At 37.9% G+C, this 19005-nt stretch overlaps 2 protein-coding genes across 7 annotated transcripts; one reads left to right on the top strand and one right to left on the bottom strand.

Moving 5' to 3' along the window:
• The first annotated feature begins 290 nt into the window (after positions 1-290).
• On the top strand, positions 291-9526 carry LOC127358638 (interferon alpha-inducible protein 27-like protein 2A). 6 transcript variants are annotated; one of them, XM_051391929.1, is made up of 7 exons: positions 291-418; positions 540-575; positions 706-741; positions 880-903; positions 1007-1112; positions 1148-1174; positions 1593-2076. In XM_051391929.1, the coding sequence occupies exons 1-7, from the start codon at positions 406-408 to the stop codon at positions 1666-1668; spliced, it is 318 nt and encodes a 105-aa protein (XP_051247889.1). In that variant the 5' UTR covers positions 291-405; the 3' UTR covers positions 1669-2076. The 6 variants fall into 6 exon arrangements, with proteins under 6 accessions (XP_051247889.1, XP_051247860.1, XP_051247869.1 ...); XM_051391900.1 differs by having other exon boundaries at positions 1007-1174; XM_051391909.1 differs by lacking the exons at positions 540-575; positions 706-741; positions 880-903; ... (1 more) ...; positions 1148-1174; positions 1593-2076 and adding exons at positions 7963-7998; positions 8124-8159; positions 8298-8321; positions 8425-8592; positions 9040-9526 and having other exon boundaries at positions 391-418.
• A 284-nt stretch (positions 9527-9810) lies between these two features.
• LOC127358678 (interferon alpha-inducible protein 27-like protein 2A) lies at positions 9811-10835 on the bottom strand. The gene is made up of 4 exons (XM_051391955.1): positions 10726-10835; positions 10538-10567; positions 10217-10378; positions 9811-10057 (listed from the first exon to the last, which is right to left on the bottom strand). The coding sequence occupies exons 1-4, from the start codon at positions 10733-10735 to the stop codon at positions 9972-9974; spliced, it is 288 nt and encodes a 95-aa protein (XP_051247915.1). The 5' UTR covers positions 10736-10835; the 3' UTR covers positions 9811-9971.
• Positions 10836-19005: the final 8170 nt, after the last annotated feature.

Below are 19005 nucleotides of genomic sequence, written 5' to 3'. Positions count from 1 at the left end.
TTTGTATTTTCTATCACACTATTATTACTCCTTACACGTCAAACATATTATCTTTTTTGCCCCTTTTTACTTCAATGAGTATCCAAAAGGTAAATGATGAATAACATTTAGACTAACGTATGCTGATTTAAAGGAACACTCTAAAAGTAAAGTTGTTGTTTCTATTTACAGTACATTATTGTTGTTCATAAGTTTCGGTTAGTCAGAAATGATTCTTGCAATTGTTGACACATGATCTTATCCTCACACCTTCCTGAAGGAATTCAATAAATGTAAAACAATATGACATACTGTAACCTCACCCACGTATGCCAACAGGATGTACATCACAGCAAATACTGTCCTTTGTGCTCAGTTAAGTCTCACCTCAGACACAGAAGGCAGACACTCGCTCGAAAAGCTGACATGGAGGATATTTGTGAGTATACATTTTATTTTGACATTAGCATTCTCTCATATTGATCAGAAAATAATATATTAATCAGCAAATATATTTGCTCAGGGCAGCTCAGTGTGGATAAAATGTTTTTGATTAACAGGTTATAAAACCGTTGGCATGACGTGTGATGACATTTGTGAGTATACATTTTTCTTTGAGAATACTGGTTCTTTATATTAATCAGAAACTAATATATTAATTAATATTCCCCAGGGCAGGTAAGCATAAATAACATGGTTTTATTTTGTTTTGTGTTTTATTAATAGGTAAGGATTACCTTATGGACAGATGTGAAGAGCTTTGTGAGTATATATGTATCTTTGAAAATACTGTTCCTTGATATTTACCTTAAAATAATATATTAATTAGCAAATCTATCTGCTCAGGGCAGCTCAGGGTGAGTAACATGATATTGATTTCTTTCTGTGTTTCATTAACAGGTGAGGTCGCCGTTATGGGTGGAGGTAAAATTAAAAAAAACTTGTAAAGCTTTAAATATCAAATTCCCCCTCATTGTAATCTGATCAGAGACAATGTTAATTTTTATTCTGCTATGTTCTTGCCCAGGAACTCTTGCGTTTGTGGCCCTGTTGCCTGTAATTCTGGCCCTCATAGGTTTCACTTTAGGTGGAAGTATTGTAGGCTCCATTGCTGCCACAATTATGTCAATGATGTGGGCCTTCTTTTATGGAGGAGTGCCAGCAGGAGGTCTGGCGGCATTCTACGAGTCACATGGTAAACTGCATATTTTATTTATACTTTTTTTTTATCAATGATCAATAAAAATATCTGGAAAAGGTGTTTTCAAAAATACATTTGTAGTAGAGAGGAGCAGCCAGAGCTGGATAGTCAAACTAATAAAGTGCTGGGGCGATAATGAACCATTGTGTTTAATATTAACCTAAATTCCAAAGAGAGTGAATGTTGTCATTAGACTCAAAGGTTTCAATGAGTAAATGAGTTAATGGATTCAAATGTAACATGCTGCTAATAACAGTGGGTGGAGGAAAACATTGGGTGTGTAACTTTTAATCTCCTGCAGATGTTCTGAAGTCATTTTAGATTGTGGAATAAAAGCTTTACTTACAGACAAGTGTAACATGGAGCTGATGGTCTGTTGGTAATACTCACATGTAATGTAACTTCACTGCAGGTGCCGCTGGGTTCTCCACTGGAGCTGCAGCTGGCACTGGAGCAACAGCAGGATGGCTGTTATCAGCTATTTGTAACAGAACTGGAACCCATTAAAGATTTACAGTTTGGACATGCAACATATTTACTCTTAACCTAATAAGGCCAACAACAAATTATGTTGTTTCTGTACAGTGATAAATCTGATAATTAAGTAAAATCTTGTTTTGTGTGTATGCCACACACTCATCTTAAAGCATCCTTCAAGAAACAAGTATGTATGTATGACTATGTATTCCTGCAAGGTCAACACAATGTAACACAGTTTAACTTTGCTTTCCTTTAACATGTTTATTAACATGTTATTTGAAAGGCCCTTCTTGGGATGGGAATTGGAACTTAGATGTAGTTATAAATGCTGTGAAACATTGCATTAGATAATTGTAAAGCAGTTCTGTACTTAAACTATATCGATCCCTATCAAATAAACATGAAATGAATGTCAATCTTGTCATGAAGTATTTCATTAAGCCAAAAGGTTGTTTTATAAATGTGGAAGATTTTTCATTTGTAGCTCTGATGAATCTTTGTTCTGATATTTAACTGAATCTAAAGGCAATGAAGATGATGCTGCTGTGCTCTTGGAGGTTCAACGTTTGTTTCATAACCTGTTATAAATTGTAATAATGGCTTTATTAATGATTAATGAATATGTACTGAATCTTAAGAGAATAGTTATAAGCCATTAATTAGTTAATATACATTACTGTGCAAAGGTTTTAGGCAGGTGTGAAAAAATGCTGTAAACTAAGAATGCTTTCAGAAATGGAAGCATTAATAGTTTATTTTCATCAGTTAACAAAATGCAGTGAATGAACAAAAGAGAAATCTAACTCAAATCAATATTTGGTGTGACCACCCTTTTCCTTCAAAACAGCATCAATTCTTTGAGGTACACTTGCACACAGTTTTTGAAGGAATCCCTCTGTCTCTTCATGTAATCCCAGACAGACTTGATGACGTTGAGATCGGGGCTCTGTGGGGGCCATACAATCAACAATACAATTGCTGTGCTCAGTCTTGCCATGGTGCATGACCTGTGACATGAATCTGTCTTCCACAATCTCATCTTGGTAGCAGAGTTTGGATGTTCCTCACTCAGTTTTAAGCGTCCTACACATCTGTTTCAGTTAATGATTGTGTTTCAACCTACATGTAAAATTGATGATCATTAGCACCTGTTTGGTATAATTAGTTGATCATACACATGACTATAATCCCTGACTTTGTGCAAGTGTACCTACAGGAACTGATGCTGGTTTGAAGGCAAAGGGTAGAAACACCAAATATTGATTTATTTATTATTATATAGGGAGGATAAATACTAAAAGGATAAATCTCAACCAGGTAATCCTAAATTTCTTCTTGTTAACCATTAATAAAGCCATTAGTTAAAATTTATATATAATATATAAAAAGATGAGCTTATTAAAAAGTGGTACTCAATCATGTTTGTCTTTGCATTTGGAAATTCACCTCACATACTGACAACCTCATGTATTATTTCTGTATTTATGCATTTTTACCAACATTCGTAAAACTCCTCTGAATCAAAATAAATGAGTAATGAAAATATAAATCACATATATTTAGTAACTGCAATGAATACACCACAGTAACCCTTATATGTTCTATTACACTATTATAACTCGTCAAACCTATTCTCTTTTTTGAGTATCCAAAAGTTAAATGATGAATAACATTTAGATGAACGTATGCTGATTTGAAGGAGCACTCTAAAAGTAAAGTTGTTGTTTCTATTTACAGTACATTATTGTTGTTCATAAGTTTCGGTTAGTCAGAAATGATTCTTGTGATTGTTGACATATGATCTTATCCTCACACCTTCCTGAAGGAATTCAATAAATGTAAAACAATATGACATACTGTAGCCTCGCCTACGTATGCCAACAGGATGTACATCACAGCAAATACTGTCCTTTGTGCTCAGTTAAGTCTCACCTCAGACACAGAAGGCAGACACTCACTCTAAAAGCTGACATGGAGGATATTTGGGAGTACATTTTTGTTTGACACCACCGTTGTCTCATATTGATCAGAAAATAATATATTAATCAGCCAATATATTTGCTCAGGGCAGCTCAGTGTGAATAACACACTTGATTTGTTCCGTGTTTTATGAACAGGTACAAACATCGTTAGCATGACATGTGACAGAATTTGTGGGTATAAATCTAAGGGATAATGCCCAACGAGGTGTCCATTATCAGGAATTATACAATGGACTGGGTGAATGCTCAATTCTGATGGGCTGCCGGGTGTCCAATAATACCTGATGTATTCTAAATGAATGTGAATGAAATAAATTGAAATCTGGATTGTAGTCCTTCAGTGCCGCTTCCTCTGAACACCACAGGATGTTGACTGTAACACACCAACCTACACTGCCTCTCTGAACTTACTGATCCTCTGTATAAGTATATATAATCCTCCCATATTCCTTTCACTATTCTGCTCCAACTTCAGGCTGCGACCATCAGATTAAAGATGATCTATCGTTCATGAAAATCTTGATATTGATTTGGGGACAATGACATGGCTGGACAGTTAGCTGGTCTTGTTGTTAAACATACTGTCAAAATCTCTCTAGTATAATGCAAGCTCTCTGTCTCGTAGCTGAGCAACAGCACTCTATGAGCGGAGGGAACTAGAAACATGTCCCCTTGCCAAGTTGTATCTACGCTTCATTCTATTTACTGGAGTAGAGAACCAAGTTTCCATTGCATTAGAACCTTATGGGATGACAAAGATTTTTACAGGTGTAAGGAAGGACCTCAGGTGTTACCAGGGAAACAGAGGTATGGATTGTAAAAAAAAAAGAAAATATAAAATGATGATCTTATTCCTTTTCCTTTCCCACGCGTTGGTAGGTTCTTGCCTCCACATCATCCATTAACTCCTGATAATGAACACAGAAAACACATAGGCTATATGTATCTTTTAGTCCTCCTTATCATAATGTTAACTCCTTTTTTCTCTAATGTATATTTACTATTGCTATATTGCTTTAATAAAGCGAAAGTATTTCTCATCCAATTACTCGATTAATTGATGGAATACTTGATTACTTAATTAAGCGATAGCTGCAGCGCTAGTATGCTACACACTCATCTTAAAGCATCTTTCAAGAAGCAAGTTTAATATTATAGAGACATGAAAAGTCTAAAAATGCTCAACAGATAATTAAGTACTTTATTAAACCAAGATGAAGAGTCTATAGCAGCTCTGTGAGGCTTTAGGCACAGTGGTGCTCTGATAGAAATGTCAGCATGTTGTTGTTGATGATGATGATGATGATGAAGATGTTAAGTACATATAATGTTTACAATGTTCACCATCCAGCATGTTAATATTAGCTAACTTACAGTAAAGACAAGGTAGCCTCCTTTTCGTTTTGACATTAATAATCTAACAAGAACACCAAAACCAAAAAAAACAACTTTTGTTTTTCATTTGTAGTTTCTCCAGTGGGCGCATGCGCAGTCTGCTCTGCAGCGCGCACTTACCTCGCAGCTATTTAAAACAAGCAGCCAATTAAAAGAATGAGATAATGATGACTGTTATTAGGATGTACATTATGATGATTTGAAGGAGAACTCTTGTTAAAAAAGTAATGTTTTTATTTACTTTATTGTTGCTCGTAAGTTTCAGTTTCTCAGAAATCCGTCCTGCGTTTGTTGACACGTGATGTTTTCCTCACACTATCACTTATAAACAACATGATGTAAGATATTAGCTAGGCAGCCTCACATGCAACGACTTTCCGTCTGAAGGCAGACACTGCGACAAACAGAATAATCTGAAATGGAAGAAATTTGTGGGTATACTTTTGTTTTGATTTACATTACTGTTCCTTCATTTTAAATATATTAATTAGCAAAAATATCTTGATTTCTGTTTATGTTAGAGGCACAGGTAAGATATCTAAATATAAATAGATAGGCTATCTAAATATCAATATCTCATCAGAGACTATGTTTATTCTGCTATCTTCTCGCCCAGCTGTGGCTGTGTCCTTGTTTCCTGCACTTCCCTTAGGTTTCACTTTAGGTGGAATTGCAGCGGGCTACCTTGCTGCCAGAATGATGGCATATTTTGCAGCTGCTAACAGCGGAGGAACTTTTAATGTTCTGTTCTGAAGTCATTTTATATTGTGTAATAAAAGCTTTACTTACAGACAAGTTGAACATGGAGCTGATGGTCTGTTGGTAATACTCACATGTAATGTAACCTCACTGCAGCTGCTGCTTTATCATGGTTCTCCACTGGAGTAACAGCAGGATGGCTGTTATCAGCTATTTGTAACCAAACTGAAGCCCATTTAAGATTTACAATTTGGACATGCAACAGATTTACTCACCTAATAAGGCCAACAACAAATTATGTTTTTTATGTACCGTGATAAATCTGATAACTAAATAAAATCTTGTTTTGTGTGTATGCCACACACTCATCTTAAAGCATCCTTCAAGAAACAAGTACAGTGGGTACGGAAAGTATTCAGACCCCTTTAAATTTTTCACTCTTTGTTTCATTGCAGCCATTTGCTAAAATCAAAAAAGTTCATTTTATTTCTCATCCATGTACACTCAGCACCCCATCTTGACAGAAAAAAACAGAAATGTAGAAATTTTTGCAAATTTATTAAAAAAGAAAAACTGAAATATCACATGGTCATAAGTATTCAGACCCTTTGCTGTGACACTCATATTTAACTCACATGCTGTCCATTTCTTCTGATCCTCCTTGAGATGGTCCTGCGCCTTCATTGGAGTCTAGCTGTGTTTAATTAAACTGATTGGACTTGATTAGGAAAGGCACACACCTGTCTATATAAGACCTTACAGCTCACAGTGCATGTCAGAGCAAATGAGAATCATGAGGTCGAAGGAACTGCCCAAGGAGCTCAGAGACAGAATTGTGGCAAGGCACAGATCTGGCCAAGGTTACAAAAGAATTTCTGCAGCACTCAAGGTTCCTAAGAGCACAGTGGCCTCCATAATCCTTAAATGTAAGAAGTTTGGGATGACCAGAACTCTTCCTAGACCTGGCCGTCCAGCCAAACTGAGCAATCGTGGGAGAAGAGCCTTGGTGAGAGAGGTAAAGAAGAACCCAAAGATCACTGTGGCTGAGCTCCAGAGATGCAGTAGGGAGATGGGAGAAAGTTCCACAAAGTCAACTATCACTGCAGCCCTGCACCAGTCGGGGCTTTATGGCAGAGTGGCCCGACGGAAGCCTCTCCTCAGTGCAAGACATATGAAAGCCCGCATAGAGTTTGCCAAAAAACACATGAAGGACTCCCAGACTATGAGAAATAAGATTCTCAGGTCTGATGAGACCAAGATTGAACTTTTTGGCGTTAATTCTAAGCGGTATGTGTGGAGAAAACCAGGCACTGCTCATCACCTGCCCAATACAATCCCAACAGTGAAACGTGGTGGCAGCATCAGGCTATGGTGGTGTTTTTCCGCTGCAGGGACAGGACGACTGGTTGCAATTGAAGGAAAGATGAATGCGGCCAAGTACAGAGAGATCCTGGAAGAAAACCTCTTCCAGAGTGCTCAGGACCTCAGACTGGGCCGAAGGTTCACCTTCCAACAAGACAATAACCCTAAGCACACAGCTAAAATAACAAAGGAGTGGCTTCGGGACAACTCTGTGACCATTCTTGACTGGCCCAGCCAGAGCCCTGACCTAAACCCAATTGAGCATCTCTGGAGAGATCTGAAAATGGCTGTCCACCAACGTTCACCATCCAACCTGACAGAACTGGAGAGGATCTGCAAGGAAGAACGGCAGAGGATCCCCAAATCCAGGTGTGAAAAACTTGTTGCATCATTCCCAAGAAGACTCATGGCTGTACTAGCTCAAAAGGGTGCTTCTACTCAATACTGAGCAAAGGGTCTGAATACTTATGACCATGTGATATTTCAGGTTTTCTTTTATAATAAATTTGCAAAAATTTCTACATTTCTGTTTTTTTTTCTGTCAAGATGGGGTGCTGAGTGTACATTAATGAGAAATAAAATGAACTTTTTTGATTTTAGCAAATGGCTGCAATGAAACAAAGTGAAACATTTTAAGGGGTTTGAATACTTTCCGTACCCACTGTATGTATGTATGACTATGTATTCCTGCAAGGTCAACACAATGTAACAGTTTAACTTTATCTTTATCTTGTCATTAAGTATTTCATTAAGCCAAAAGGTTGTTTCATAAATGTGGAAGATTTTTTTATCAAACAATACATTAATCAGCAAATATATTTGCCCAGGGCAGCTCAGTGTGGATAAAATGTTTTTGATTAACAGGTTATAAAACCGTTGGCATGACGTGTGATGACATTTGTGAGTATACATTTTTCTTTGAGAATACTGGTTCTTCATATTAATCAGAAAATAATATATTAATTAATATTCCCCAGGGCAGGTAAGTGTAAATAACATGTTTTTATTTTGTGTTTTATTAACAGGTAAGAATTACCTCATGGACAGATGTGAAGAGCTTTGTGAGTATATATGTATCTTTGAAAATACTGTTCCTTGATATTTACCTTAAAATAATATATTAATTAGCAAATCTATCTGTTCAGGGCAGCTCAGGGTGAGTAACATGATATTGATTTCTTTCTGTGTTTCATTAACAGGTCAGTTCACCGTTATGGGTGGAGGTAAAATGAAAAAAAACTTGTAAAGCTTTAAATATCAAATTCCCCCTCATTGTAATCTCATCAGAGACAATGTTAATTTTTATTCTGCTATGTTCTTTCCCAGGAGCTCTTGCGTTTGTGGCCCTGTTGCCTGTAATTCTGGCCTTCATAGGTTTCACTTCAGGTGGAATTGCAGCAGGCTCCATTGCTGCCAAAATGATGTCTTATTTTGCCATTATTTATGGAGGAGGAGTGCCAGCAGGAGGTCTGGTGGCATTCTTGCAGTCACTTGGTAAACTACTTATTTATTTTATTTATTTATTTATTTATATATATATATATATATATATATATATATATATATATATATATATATATATATATATATATATATATATATATATATATATATATATATAAAAAAAAAAAAAAAAAAAATATATATAAATATAAATAAATGATCAATGCAAATATCTAGAAAAGGTTTAATACTAATCTAAATTCCAAAGAGAGTGAATGTTGTCATTAGACTCAAAGGTTTCAATGAGTTAATGGATTCAAATGTAACATGCTGCTAATAACAGTGGGTGGAGGAAACATTGGGTGTGTAACTTTTAATCTCCTGCAGATGTTCTGAAGTCATTTTAGATTGTGGAATAAAAGCTTTACTTACAGACAAGTGAAACATGGAGCTGATGGTCTGTTGGTAATACTCACATGTAATGTAACTTCACTGCAGGTGCCGCTGGGTTCTCCACTGGAGCTGCAGCTGGCACTGGAGCAACAGCAGGATGGCTGTTATCAGCTATTTGTAACCAAACTGGAACCCATTAAAGATTTACAGCTTGGACATGCAACAGATTTACTCCTAACCTAATAAGGCCAAACAAACAAATGAACAAATTATGTTTTTTTCTGTACTGTGATAAATCTGATAACTAAATAAAATCTTGTTTTGTGTGTATGCCACACACTCATCTTAAAGTATAAACAACAAAATAAACATGAAATGAATGTCAATCTTGTCATGAAGTATTACATTGAGCCAAAAGGTTGTTTTATAAATGTGGAAGAATTTTTCATTTATAGCTCTGATGAATCTTTGTTCTGACATTTAACTGAATCTAAAGGCAATGAAGATGATACTGCTGTGCTCTTTGAATATGTTTATCTTATTATACTGTCAAATTCAAAACCAAAATAAAATGCATGCAAAATAAAGCAAATATTCTGCTGTTGTTTTTGTTCCCATAGCAATTTCAAACATTTACATGGAGTTTATTTACCAGATGAAGTGTCAATGCTATGCCTGTCTTAAAGCCATAAAAGGTGTAGCTTGAACCCTCAGCTGACAATTTTCTACTCAGCTGAGCTTTACAGTCTTTAAAATGCTACTATAATTAAAAATGTTCATGAACCAGTGAACACTCACTCATTTACTCCTTCACTCCCTTTTGAAGGACATTATGAGAAATAGAAATATTTAAAGACAACACAGTGAATCGGTAGCTTTCACAGGTTTGGAAGATTTATTGCACAAAACAAGTCAGCTGTCTGAGATGATAAAAGTGCTATTTAGTTAATAGTACAAAAAAATAATAATTAGCAATTGCTTCCATCATTTGGCAAAAGTCAAAGTAAAGTCAAAGTAAAATTCATCTTGTTCCATTTTCAGACTAGGAGTGCAACCAGCCCTCCCACTGCTCCTCCAGCGCCGGCCACCGCTGCAGTGACAGTTCCTGTCAGACCAGCTGCACCTACAGGAAGATCAGACGGGTTTAATCAAGGTATCAAACTACACAGGAGATGAGACAGAGTACATGAAACAGTAGCACAGCAGTGTCATTATATTGTACCTAATTAAAACCACAAGATTAACATGCTTTTTAAACATCAAATTAGGATTAGGATTTTACCTGCTGCCTGCAAAACAGCCACTGTGCTTCCTGCTGCCACTGCTCCTCCATTAGCAACTGCAGCAGCTGACATCATGCTAGCAGCATAGGAACCCACTGCAATGCCAGCTGAGGTGAAACCTATACCAGCCAGGACAAAAGGAGCCCCGACCACAGCGCCGGCTGCACATGGACAAACAATATAACAGAGGAAACCTTGTTGCTAATTTGTTAGACCACTTTAAAATGGATCATGCAAGATGTGATATAATTTCTACATGAACGTTTGGTAAAATCAGTTGAAAAAGTAAACACATCCATAAAGGCTTTCCAAAGACTTACTTGCTCCTGCTCCAACTAATGCAAATGTCACTGAAAAAAAGAGATGAAACAAAAACACAAAAATCACCATTTAAAGATCATCTGGTTCAATCATACACTGAATCTCATTATTACATTGTTATAAGGAAAAACATATAGATAAAAGTATCCTTTCAAATAAATGTATCAGTATTATCAGTGATACTCACAAAGCCCCATGTCTTTCTCTGCTTTAATGAGTATTGGACTGGGCTGAGTTTTATATACTGCATGATTTAGGTATCGTTTCTTGGGAAATGAACTGAGGGCGTCACAGATTCCTTATCTGGGACCTATAGCGCCGCCCAGAGGGCAGAGGCTGAAACAGACAGTGAGGAAGTTAAAATTAGTTATCTAATTTAACCTGCCCTTTAATTTCTTGTACAGAGAATGAGTTGATGGGAGCAGGGAACCTATGATTGTGGAGGATCTGTCAACAGTGTGCTGCAGTTTTTAGACCAGTGGTTCCCAAGATTTTCTTTAAGCAACCCCTTTTCTATCAGTAAACTGAAAACCCCTGACTCAGTGACACATTTTATGGATATTTCATATTATACTGAAAGCATAACAATAGTACAGAATAGCTGGTAAACTACGTGAATGTAGCTTTTGTTCAGGTCTTTAAAAACAACTCTTTCATTTAGTTTTCTTCACAGAAACAAAGGAAATGTTGAGATCTAAACCTTACTGTGCATATTTTTTAAGTTTTCTTACATCTTTTCAAATCAAGAAGGCCCTCATGACCCCCTGTGAAGATTTGGTGACCCCTAGTTAGGAACCACTGGTCCAGGCTGTCATACACACACCAAAAAAAGTGAGGACACTTTCAATGATTATTATAAATAACTGTGAGAGGATTCACTGTTTCACTTTGAATGAAGTTGTCTGAGGAAGACTGTGCTGGGCTTTTTTGTTGGTGCAGTCTGAGATAATACTGAATTTGAGTGTGATGCTTTTATATATGCCAAGACATTTAAACGAGTCTGATGGTTATAGCTTCACCTGAGATATGTACGGGAGATTTGAGGTGCAGTGCCAAAAATCATTAGGTTTTGGATGTGTTGAGGTTGTAGTGGCACCCAGTGATTCCTCATTGCTTGGTCAACCTGCTTCCTATTACTGTGCCCCTTGTTTGTTGGATATGAGGCCTATAATGCTTGTATCACAAGTATACTGAAGGAGGGTTGTGAAACTGTTGGTGTGTAAGGAGAATAGTCAGTGTGATAAAATGCATCTTTCATGGTCTCCATGGTGGAGGTTGTGACTGCAACAGAACAGCTAGTGCATCACACACTGCCTCCCCCACTGAACAGTCAGATTCCCCATCAACTTCCAACAGGAATGTGCAAGGAGAGTCAAGTGGAGGTCAGAATCTTACGCAGAGCTGCAGGAGCAAGTTGTTTTGAAGCAAACGGCAGGAAAGGCGAGGCTGACCCAACTCCTGATGCATTCACTACTTATAGCCAATACAAACCACATTAAAAAGAAACATCATGGACATGATGTCAACATATACGAAACTCAGCATGCTGAAAGGAATAGGGATGATCCTCCTACTCAAAACCCACACCTGGGACTCTGCAATAAAGCCGTTTTATTTATACACTTCATACAGTTATTTTATATATATTTTCAATGATAAGATTTTGATGTTACAAAAATAGTCCCAACACGCAATTAAAACAATGACATCACGAAGTACACGCAACTTGTATCTTCAACAGCAATCAATAACACTAAATCTTTTTTTGTAAAGGCACTTTTTTGAAACAAAAAGTCATTCAAAGGCAATGCAGAATAAAGTGACACACGCACACAGATTACTTTCTCCACAACAAAAATACAACCTTAACATCCCAACAATACTAAATGTGTTCCTCCTGCCAAGGAACACAACCTGCAGCTGAGACAAAATAATCACACAGAAGGTTTTGTTGCATTTTTGCAGTTTCTGATGGATTGTGTTTCTCTCTATGCTCCAGCGGCTGGAAACTCCCCATCCCTTGACTCCTCCATGTTCCCTCAGCGATGCTGTGATCAGCACTCTCCCAATCTGCAAAGGCTGGAGGTGTATAGGCCTCAGACCTGCGCTCACGGAGGAAGTTATGGATGCAAAGAGAGGCCATAGTTATCTTAACCACCTTGTCTGGTTCCAAGCATATGGTGGACCTGAAAACCCTCAACCTGTTTGCAAGAATGCCAAATGCATTTTCCACCACTCTCTGGGCCCTTGAGAGACGGTAGTTCAGTACCCGTTGACTTTGGTCCATCTGCCTGCACGGATATGGCTTCATGAGGTCAGGCCTTAAAGGAAATCCCTCATCGCCTACAAACATATACGGCATTGTTATGTCGGAGTTGGGCAGTGGATCAGGTGGAGGAAAGTTCAGCAGGCCCCGATCCATCGCTTTACTCAGGTCAGACTGAGCAAAAAGTCCAGCATCTGAGACCCGACCTTGGGTATTCACACAGGCATATATGAACTTGTAATTTGCATCGACAGCCGCCATCATTATCACAGAGAACCCGGCCTTGTAATTGTGGTGAAGGCTGCCACTTTTTGCTGGAGGTTGTATGTGGATCCGTCTTCCATCAAGCGCACCAAGGCAATGTGGAAATTGCCATTTCAATTCAAAGTCCTTTGCTATTGTCCGCCATTCTGCCTCTGTTGATGGTGTCTGGTAGTAGGACAGTAAAACAGCAGAGGCTGTGAGTTGAACTTTATTTGGTACACTGATTATTATATTTGCCACACAAGGTAAAAAATAATACATTTCTGCGGTACGGTGAATATGAATTCATTATTCTATAACTCTCACATAGAGGTGGGCGATATATATCGTTTGCGATAATATCGTCATTGTTGTTTTGACGATGTGCAAATTTCCATTATCGAGTATTTAAATTACTTCGACAAAAACAATGAAACGCCCGCGGAAACTCCTCACATCCATTAATACACGGTGCAGCAGCGCTCTCTACAGCATGGCAGGATTCAGTCACACGACTAGTGGGCCTACGTGATCACATGGCGTGATCACGTGACCTCTCGCTAGCATCCTCCTTGCAACAGTTTAGCAGCGCGTTGTCATGGTAGAGAGAAAATACAAGCACCTCCAGTCCCTGAAGCTACCGGTACTTCAGATGATTTAGTGCCGAGACGTGGGTCCTATGGGCTTCAGCGTTCAGAGCGCTAAGCGCCTTCAGCGGTAAAAAGATGTCAGCGGAGACGGGGTTTTTTTTAGCGCAGCGCTCAGAGTGCTTCAAGTTGAAATCTGTTCAACTTTTAACACCGCTGGGCGCTCGGAAAATGAGTTTTTGAGCGCTCTCAGCGCTGTAAATGCGTTTGGTGGACACAAGTCCAGCTCAGACAATTCTAATCACATTTTAAAGGATATCGACTGATTATCGTTATCGCCAAAATCCCCAAAAATATTGAGATATTATTTTTTGCCCATATCGCCCACCCCTACTCTCACATTACAATATATATATTTATTTTGCTTCCTGTTGGGAGTCACCACAGCACACTCAGTCATCTGTTGATTTGGCATAGGCTTTTTACATCGGAGGCCCTCACTGATGTTACCCTCCCCATTTAACCAGCAATAAAGAATGTCCTGGCTTGTGTATCCCCAGTGGCTGGGAGCAAACTGGGGTTCAGTGTCTGGCCTATGGACGCTTCGACATCCCCCACTCTCAAGTTGCAATAATTACATGTAAAGTATCAATAAAAGCAGTATCTTTTCAAAGTGAAAATATTGTGAGACAAGGTTATAACCATATTAACAGAGAATATTTGTGTTTACAGCGTCTGGTAACCAGTGTCTACCTTCAGGAAGTCTTTCTTCATGACCTGGTACAGAGCGGCACAGGTCTCCATAACTATCAGTGAAATAGTGCTGGCCCCAATCCTGTACTGGAAGCTGAGGGACCTGAATGTTACACCTGCATCAGAAATAAAAGTAATTATAAAATATACAGTGATAAACAACAGCGACATCAATTTAAAATCTGGCAGACACACCTGTTGCTAAGAACCGCATGGTCAAAGACAGGCGCTCTCTTGGGGATATTGCCCGTCTCATCTTGGTGTGCTGTTTGGTTATGAGGGGTCCGACCATCCCCAGCAGGAAGTCAAACTCCTCTGCTGTCATCCGCAGCATCTCTCTGAACCCGGTCCTGTCGTGCATCTACTTGCATGGTGAGCACAATAATATTCTATCAGAAATTAGCACACACAGACATGTTTTCCATGATTTGAGACAAAAGCAGAGCACAAAGATAATTTATTAACCTCCAACTCTCTCTGCAGCACTGACAGTCCTTGCTGCCCGCGCCTCCCCGACCCCGACCACTCTCTCCTCCACAGTCTTTTCTTTTTCTTCCGTGTTTTCTCGCTGCACATCAGCGCACAAACTACTTGGATCGCTAGCTTCTTGCGTACATCCATTTCTGGACGAAAGAGCTCCTGTCTTCTTCTTCTTCTTCTTCTCCTTCTTTGCTGCTGTTTCTTCTTTGGCATCTGCAAGCTAAAAGTTGCAATGGCGTATTGCTGCCCTCTACTGATTGTTATTACTTCTTTTTCATAGTTATATTTGTATATAGTGTGTAGATATTCCAGCAGTTTCTTCCTTGTAGTCCAGTTATCCAGGCTGAGTAAGATCCGCGCAGTAATAACAGTTCAATGACAACAAGTAGTGAAGTGAAATGTGCATCACATTTCAGTTACTGGTTTAAATATCTATCTGTCTTGATGGATATACAATATAGCCTATTTAATTCTGCAATGTGGAGACATTTTATGTTTTATTGTCACAGTAATGGGGACCTCTTGTAAAGTGCGCAGAGTAACAAAAGGTGGAAGCTCTCACTTTCTGTTAAGCAGTTTAGAGGTTTGGCCAGCAGGTTATATGCATGGGAACTCATGCAAAAAGCTTTTTTTTTAGTTTAACTGACATATAACCATTACATGAATTTGAATTGAATGTATTCATAAATAATTGGCTAGTCATTTAATTAAGAATGTGCAAGATGACACTGTGTACACTGAAATATAAACTCAGCCACGGAGGCCTGCGCTACACAACTGAGCAACACAACTAGGACTACAGATCTATTGTTACGGCAGGATGCAATAAATAATAGACCTGGAGAAACTACAATGTGCCTGGCCAGTGTGCAGCCTACTCTAATAGGACATGGGGTAGCACAGTGACATTTATCCTTAAGAGACCATAGCAGTGTTAGAATCCTTCATCTGGGTTAAAATATAAAATGAGCAAGCTCTAAAAAGGTATATCCTGGAAAAACTGGATAAAGGGTCAGTTTATGACTCTGGTAGACAACCAAAATGCTGACGTATGCTAAAAGGGGATGTGACTCCATTGACAACAGGTGAAACGCACCGTTACCTGAATAAAATGATGAATTTCTCTGGGTTTGAACATTGTTGGAAACATTTGAGATAATGTAAGTACACAACTCAACATAATATAGGTCTAGTGTTTAGAGACATTTTAATGTGGAAATGTTACACATTTCACTTTAATAGTCACACAAGGTCATTATATAACACAAGGTTGCACAACTAAAGTGCCTTCATGTAACACACATAGAATTTAACAGATAATTAGTTTAGTCTGTTGATTTTTTTCCTGTTTTCTGTTCCATGTGGAAGTTATATATTGTCAGCTGCACAACACCAAGAAACTGTGTGTAAAGTAATCATTGCTCTCCCTCAGAACCAGCTGTATGAGTTTAATAGCAACTTCATTGTGGCCAGCTGTCTGAGATGCAATTGTCTCTTAAATTAGCAAAATAGAAATACTGTAAATCCATGCTGTTCCTCCATTATTTTCTGGGGATGAAGCTGGCCAGCCATCCCACTGCTCCTCCAACCCCGGCTGCAGCTGCAGTGGCAGCTCCCGACAGACCAGCTGCACCTACAGGAAGATTATGCAGGTTTTTAATCGAGGTATCGAACTACAGAGAACAAGAGAAAGACTACCATTGTTATCAGTGTTTACAGCAGTATTATTAAATTGTACCTTAAACACTTTATTTTGTTGAATACTGTACTGTCTCTGACGTGACAATGTCATCATTGTTGCTGTTTAAGATCCAGGTCTGCCAGATGTGTGTGTAATATTTAATAATTGTATGTAGACCTACTGTGTTATTGCACACCACATGATTCCCACTTTGATTACTGTCCCAGCAATGATCATGTCAGCATTAAGACACACAAGTTAAAACCACCATAAATATATCTAGAATAGCATTTACCTGCTGACTGTAAAACAGCCACCACACCTCCTGCTGCCACTCCTCCTCCATTAGCAACCGCAGCAGCTGACATTATTTTAGCAGCAATGGAGCCTGCAGCTACTCCAGCTGAGGTGAAACCTGCAGCTCCCAGAGCGACAGGAGCCAGGACCACAGCACCTACTGCACATGGAAACAAATCCTAGTCTGTTAGACCGCTTTAAAAAAAAAAAAGATATTGCTTGATCCAAGTCTAGATGAAAATGTGTTAAAATCAGTTGAGAGGGGGATCCATAAAGTCTTTATAAAGTCCTACCCGCCCCTGCTCCAATGGCGACAGCTGTACCTGGAAGAAAACAGACAGTGACAGTTACAGCTCATCTGGTTCAATCACAGACATTTGCTCTGGTTACTGAACAACATATAAGTAAAAAATATCTGTAGTGTCAAAGGAACAGCGACACTGACCAGCAAGACCCATATCTTGTAGTTTAATTTCTTCCGAAACAGTCTCTTCCTTAAAGACCAGGAAGTGAATGAATGTTTACTTCCTGGTCGCGTTAGTGTCCACGTAACATTAAGTGCAATAAAAGCTGTAAACTTGTATCTAATGTGCTTAATTATTAACAATTACTAACGGTAGAATGATTTACTTTTAGTTATTATTAGGTTAGAAATTCTTCAAACTACAGTAAGTCACATGGGTCCGTGTATGTTTTGGTCATTGGATTTTCCTTTCAGAAACGGGTATTAAAAAACAGAAAACGAGTGGTTATTTGATTTTCGTTTTAAAATACAAAAATTAAAATTGAAATACAAGACGTTTTTCTTTTTCATGGTCAGAAAGGGATGAGCGAAATTTAAAAAATGATTCGATTTTCATTTTGTATTTCATATAACAAAAATTAAAATCACTAGAAAACAGAAACAGAAAAAGGCCTGTTTGTTCATATTCTGAGACCGGATGTTGTCATTTACAGGACGGTGCTGTGGAGAAGAAACAGTAGACTAGTAGACTGCGTTCAATCCAGCCGTGAGTCCGATCTCCGTGGTCAAATCAGCCGCACTTAAATTTAGAGTGTACAAGTATTCTCAGCATTATGGTAAATGCGGAGAAACAGCGTATTTACTTCTGGTGTTCAAAATAAAGGTATTTAGAGCCGTAAATTAAAATATGTTACATTAAAGTGTTTCATGTGCCCCTGATGAAAAAAAAACACTTTATATCAAGTATCTTTACTGCACCAGTGTGGAGAAATGCCAAAATAAAAGTCTCATATTTATGCCTCCAGAGATTGCATATTTGACCATATTTGAGGTACTGTAAAAACATATTGCTCAGTGTTTCCTGGCTACTGATGGTATATTTGACTTTTACACATATGAGACTACAAACATACTTAATATCAAGCATTTTTACTGTACCAATTTGGAGAAATTCAACAATAAAAGTCCATATTTGTACCTCCAAGTGGTATTTTCATATATTTGAGCTACTGTAAAAACACTTTGCTCAATAATTCCTGGCTATGGATGATATATTTGACTTCTACACATCTAAGACTACAAGTATACTTAATATCAAGCATTTTTACAGTACCAATTTGGAGAAATTGAAGAATAAAAGTCCCAAAGTTGAAGTTAAAACTAATTATTTTTCCCTTTTACCTACAAATGGACACAGCAGAGCAGCAAAATAAGAAGAATGTGGACTGCATTGCATTTTGTGAGAAAAGTAAACAAATTAGAATTGTGTAGGATTTTGTGTTTAGTGTTTATATTATCAAGATGTTATTAAACATTTGTGTGAAATTTTGTCATGATTACTGCAGCATTATTGAAGTATAATGAAAATGTTTCACCCATAGCCTGGAAATATAGAGCAATATGTTTTTACAGTAGCTCAAAAATATAAGAAAATATGGAATCTGGAAGTATAAATATGGGACCAAATTTGTACAGTAAAAATGCTTGATATTAAGTATGTTTGTAGTCTCATATGTGTAAAAGTCAAATATACCATCAGTAGCCAGGAAACACTGAGCAATATGTTTTTACAGTACCTCAAATATGGTCAAATATGCAATCTCTGGAGGCATAAATATGAGGCTTTTATTTTGGCATTTCTCCACACTGGTGCAGTAAAGATACTTGATATAAAGTGTTTTTTTTCATCAGGGGCA

This window comes from Dicentrarchus labrax, unplaced genomic scaffold, assembly GCF_905237075.1.
Source record: "Dicentrarchus labrax unplaced genomic scaffold, dlabrax2021, whole genome shotgun sequence".
Lineage (NCBI taxonomy): Eukaryota > Metazoa > Chordata > Actinopteri > Moronidae > Dicentrarchus > Dicentrarchus labrax.
Note: the sequence above shows the minus strand (reverse complement) of the source record. Positions and strands in the feature narration are given on the sequence as shown.

Coding starts and splice junctions, on each gene's coding strand:
- LOC127358638 (XM_051391909.1), top strand. Junction 7,999..8,123: donor CATGACGTGTGATGACATTT/GTGAGTATACAT, acceptor TTTTATTAACAG/GTAAGAATTACCTCATGGAC. Junction 8,322..8,424: donor GTTCACCGTTATGGGTGGAG/GTAAAATGAAAA, acceptor GTTCTTTCCCAG/GAGCTCTTGCGTTTGTGGCC.
- LOC127358678 (XM_051391955.1), bottom strand. Junction 10,379..10,537: donor ATTAGTTGGAGCAGGAGCAA/GTAAGTCTTTGG, acceptor GTCCATGTGCAG/CCGGCGCTGTGGTCGGGGCT. Junction 10,058..10,216: donor GGCTGTTTTGCAGGCAGCAG/GTAAAATCCTAA, acceptor ATCTTCCTGTAG/GTGCAGCTGGTCTGACAGGA.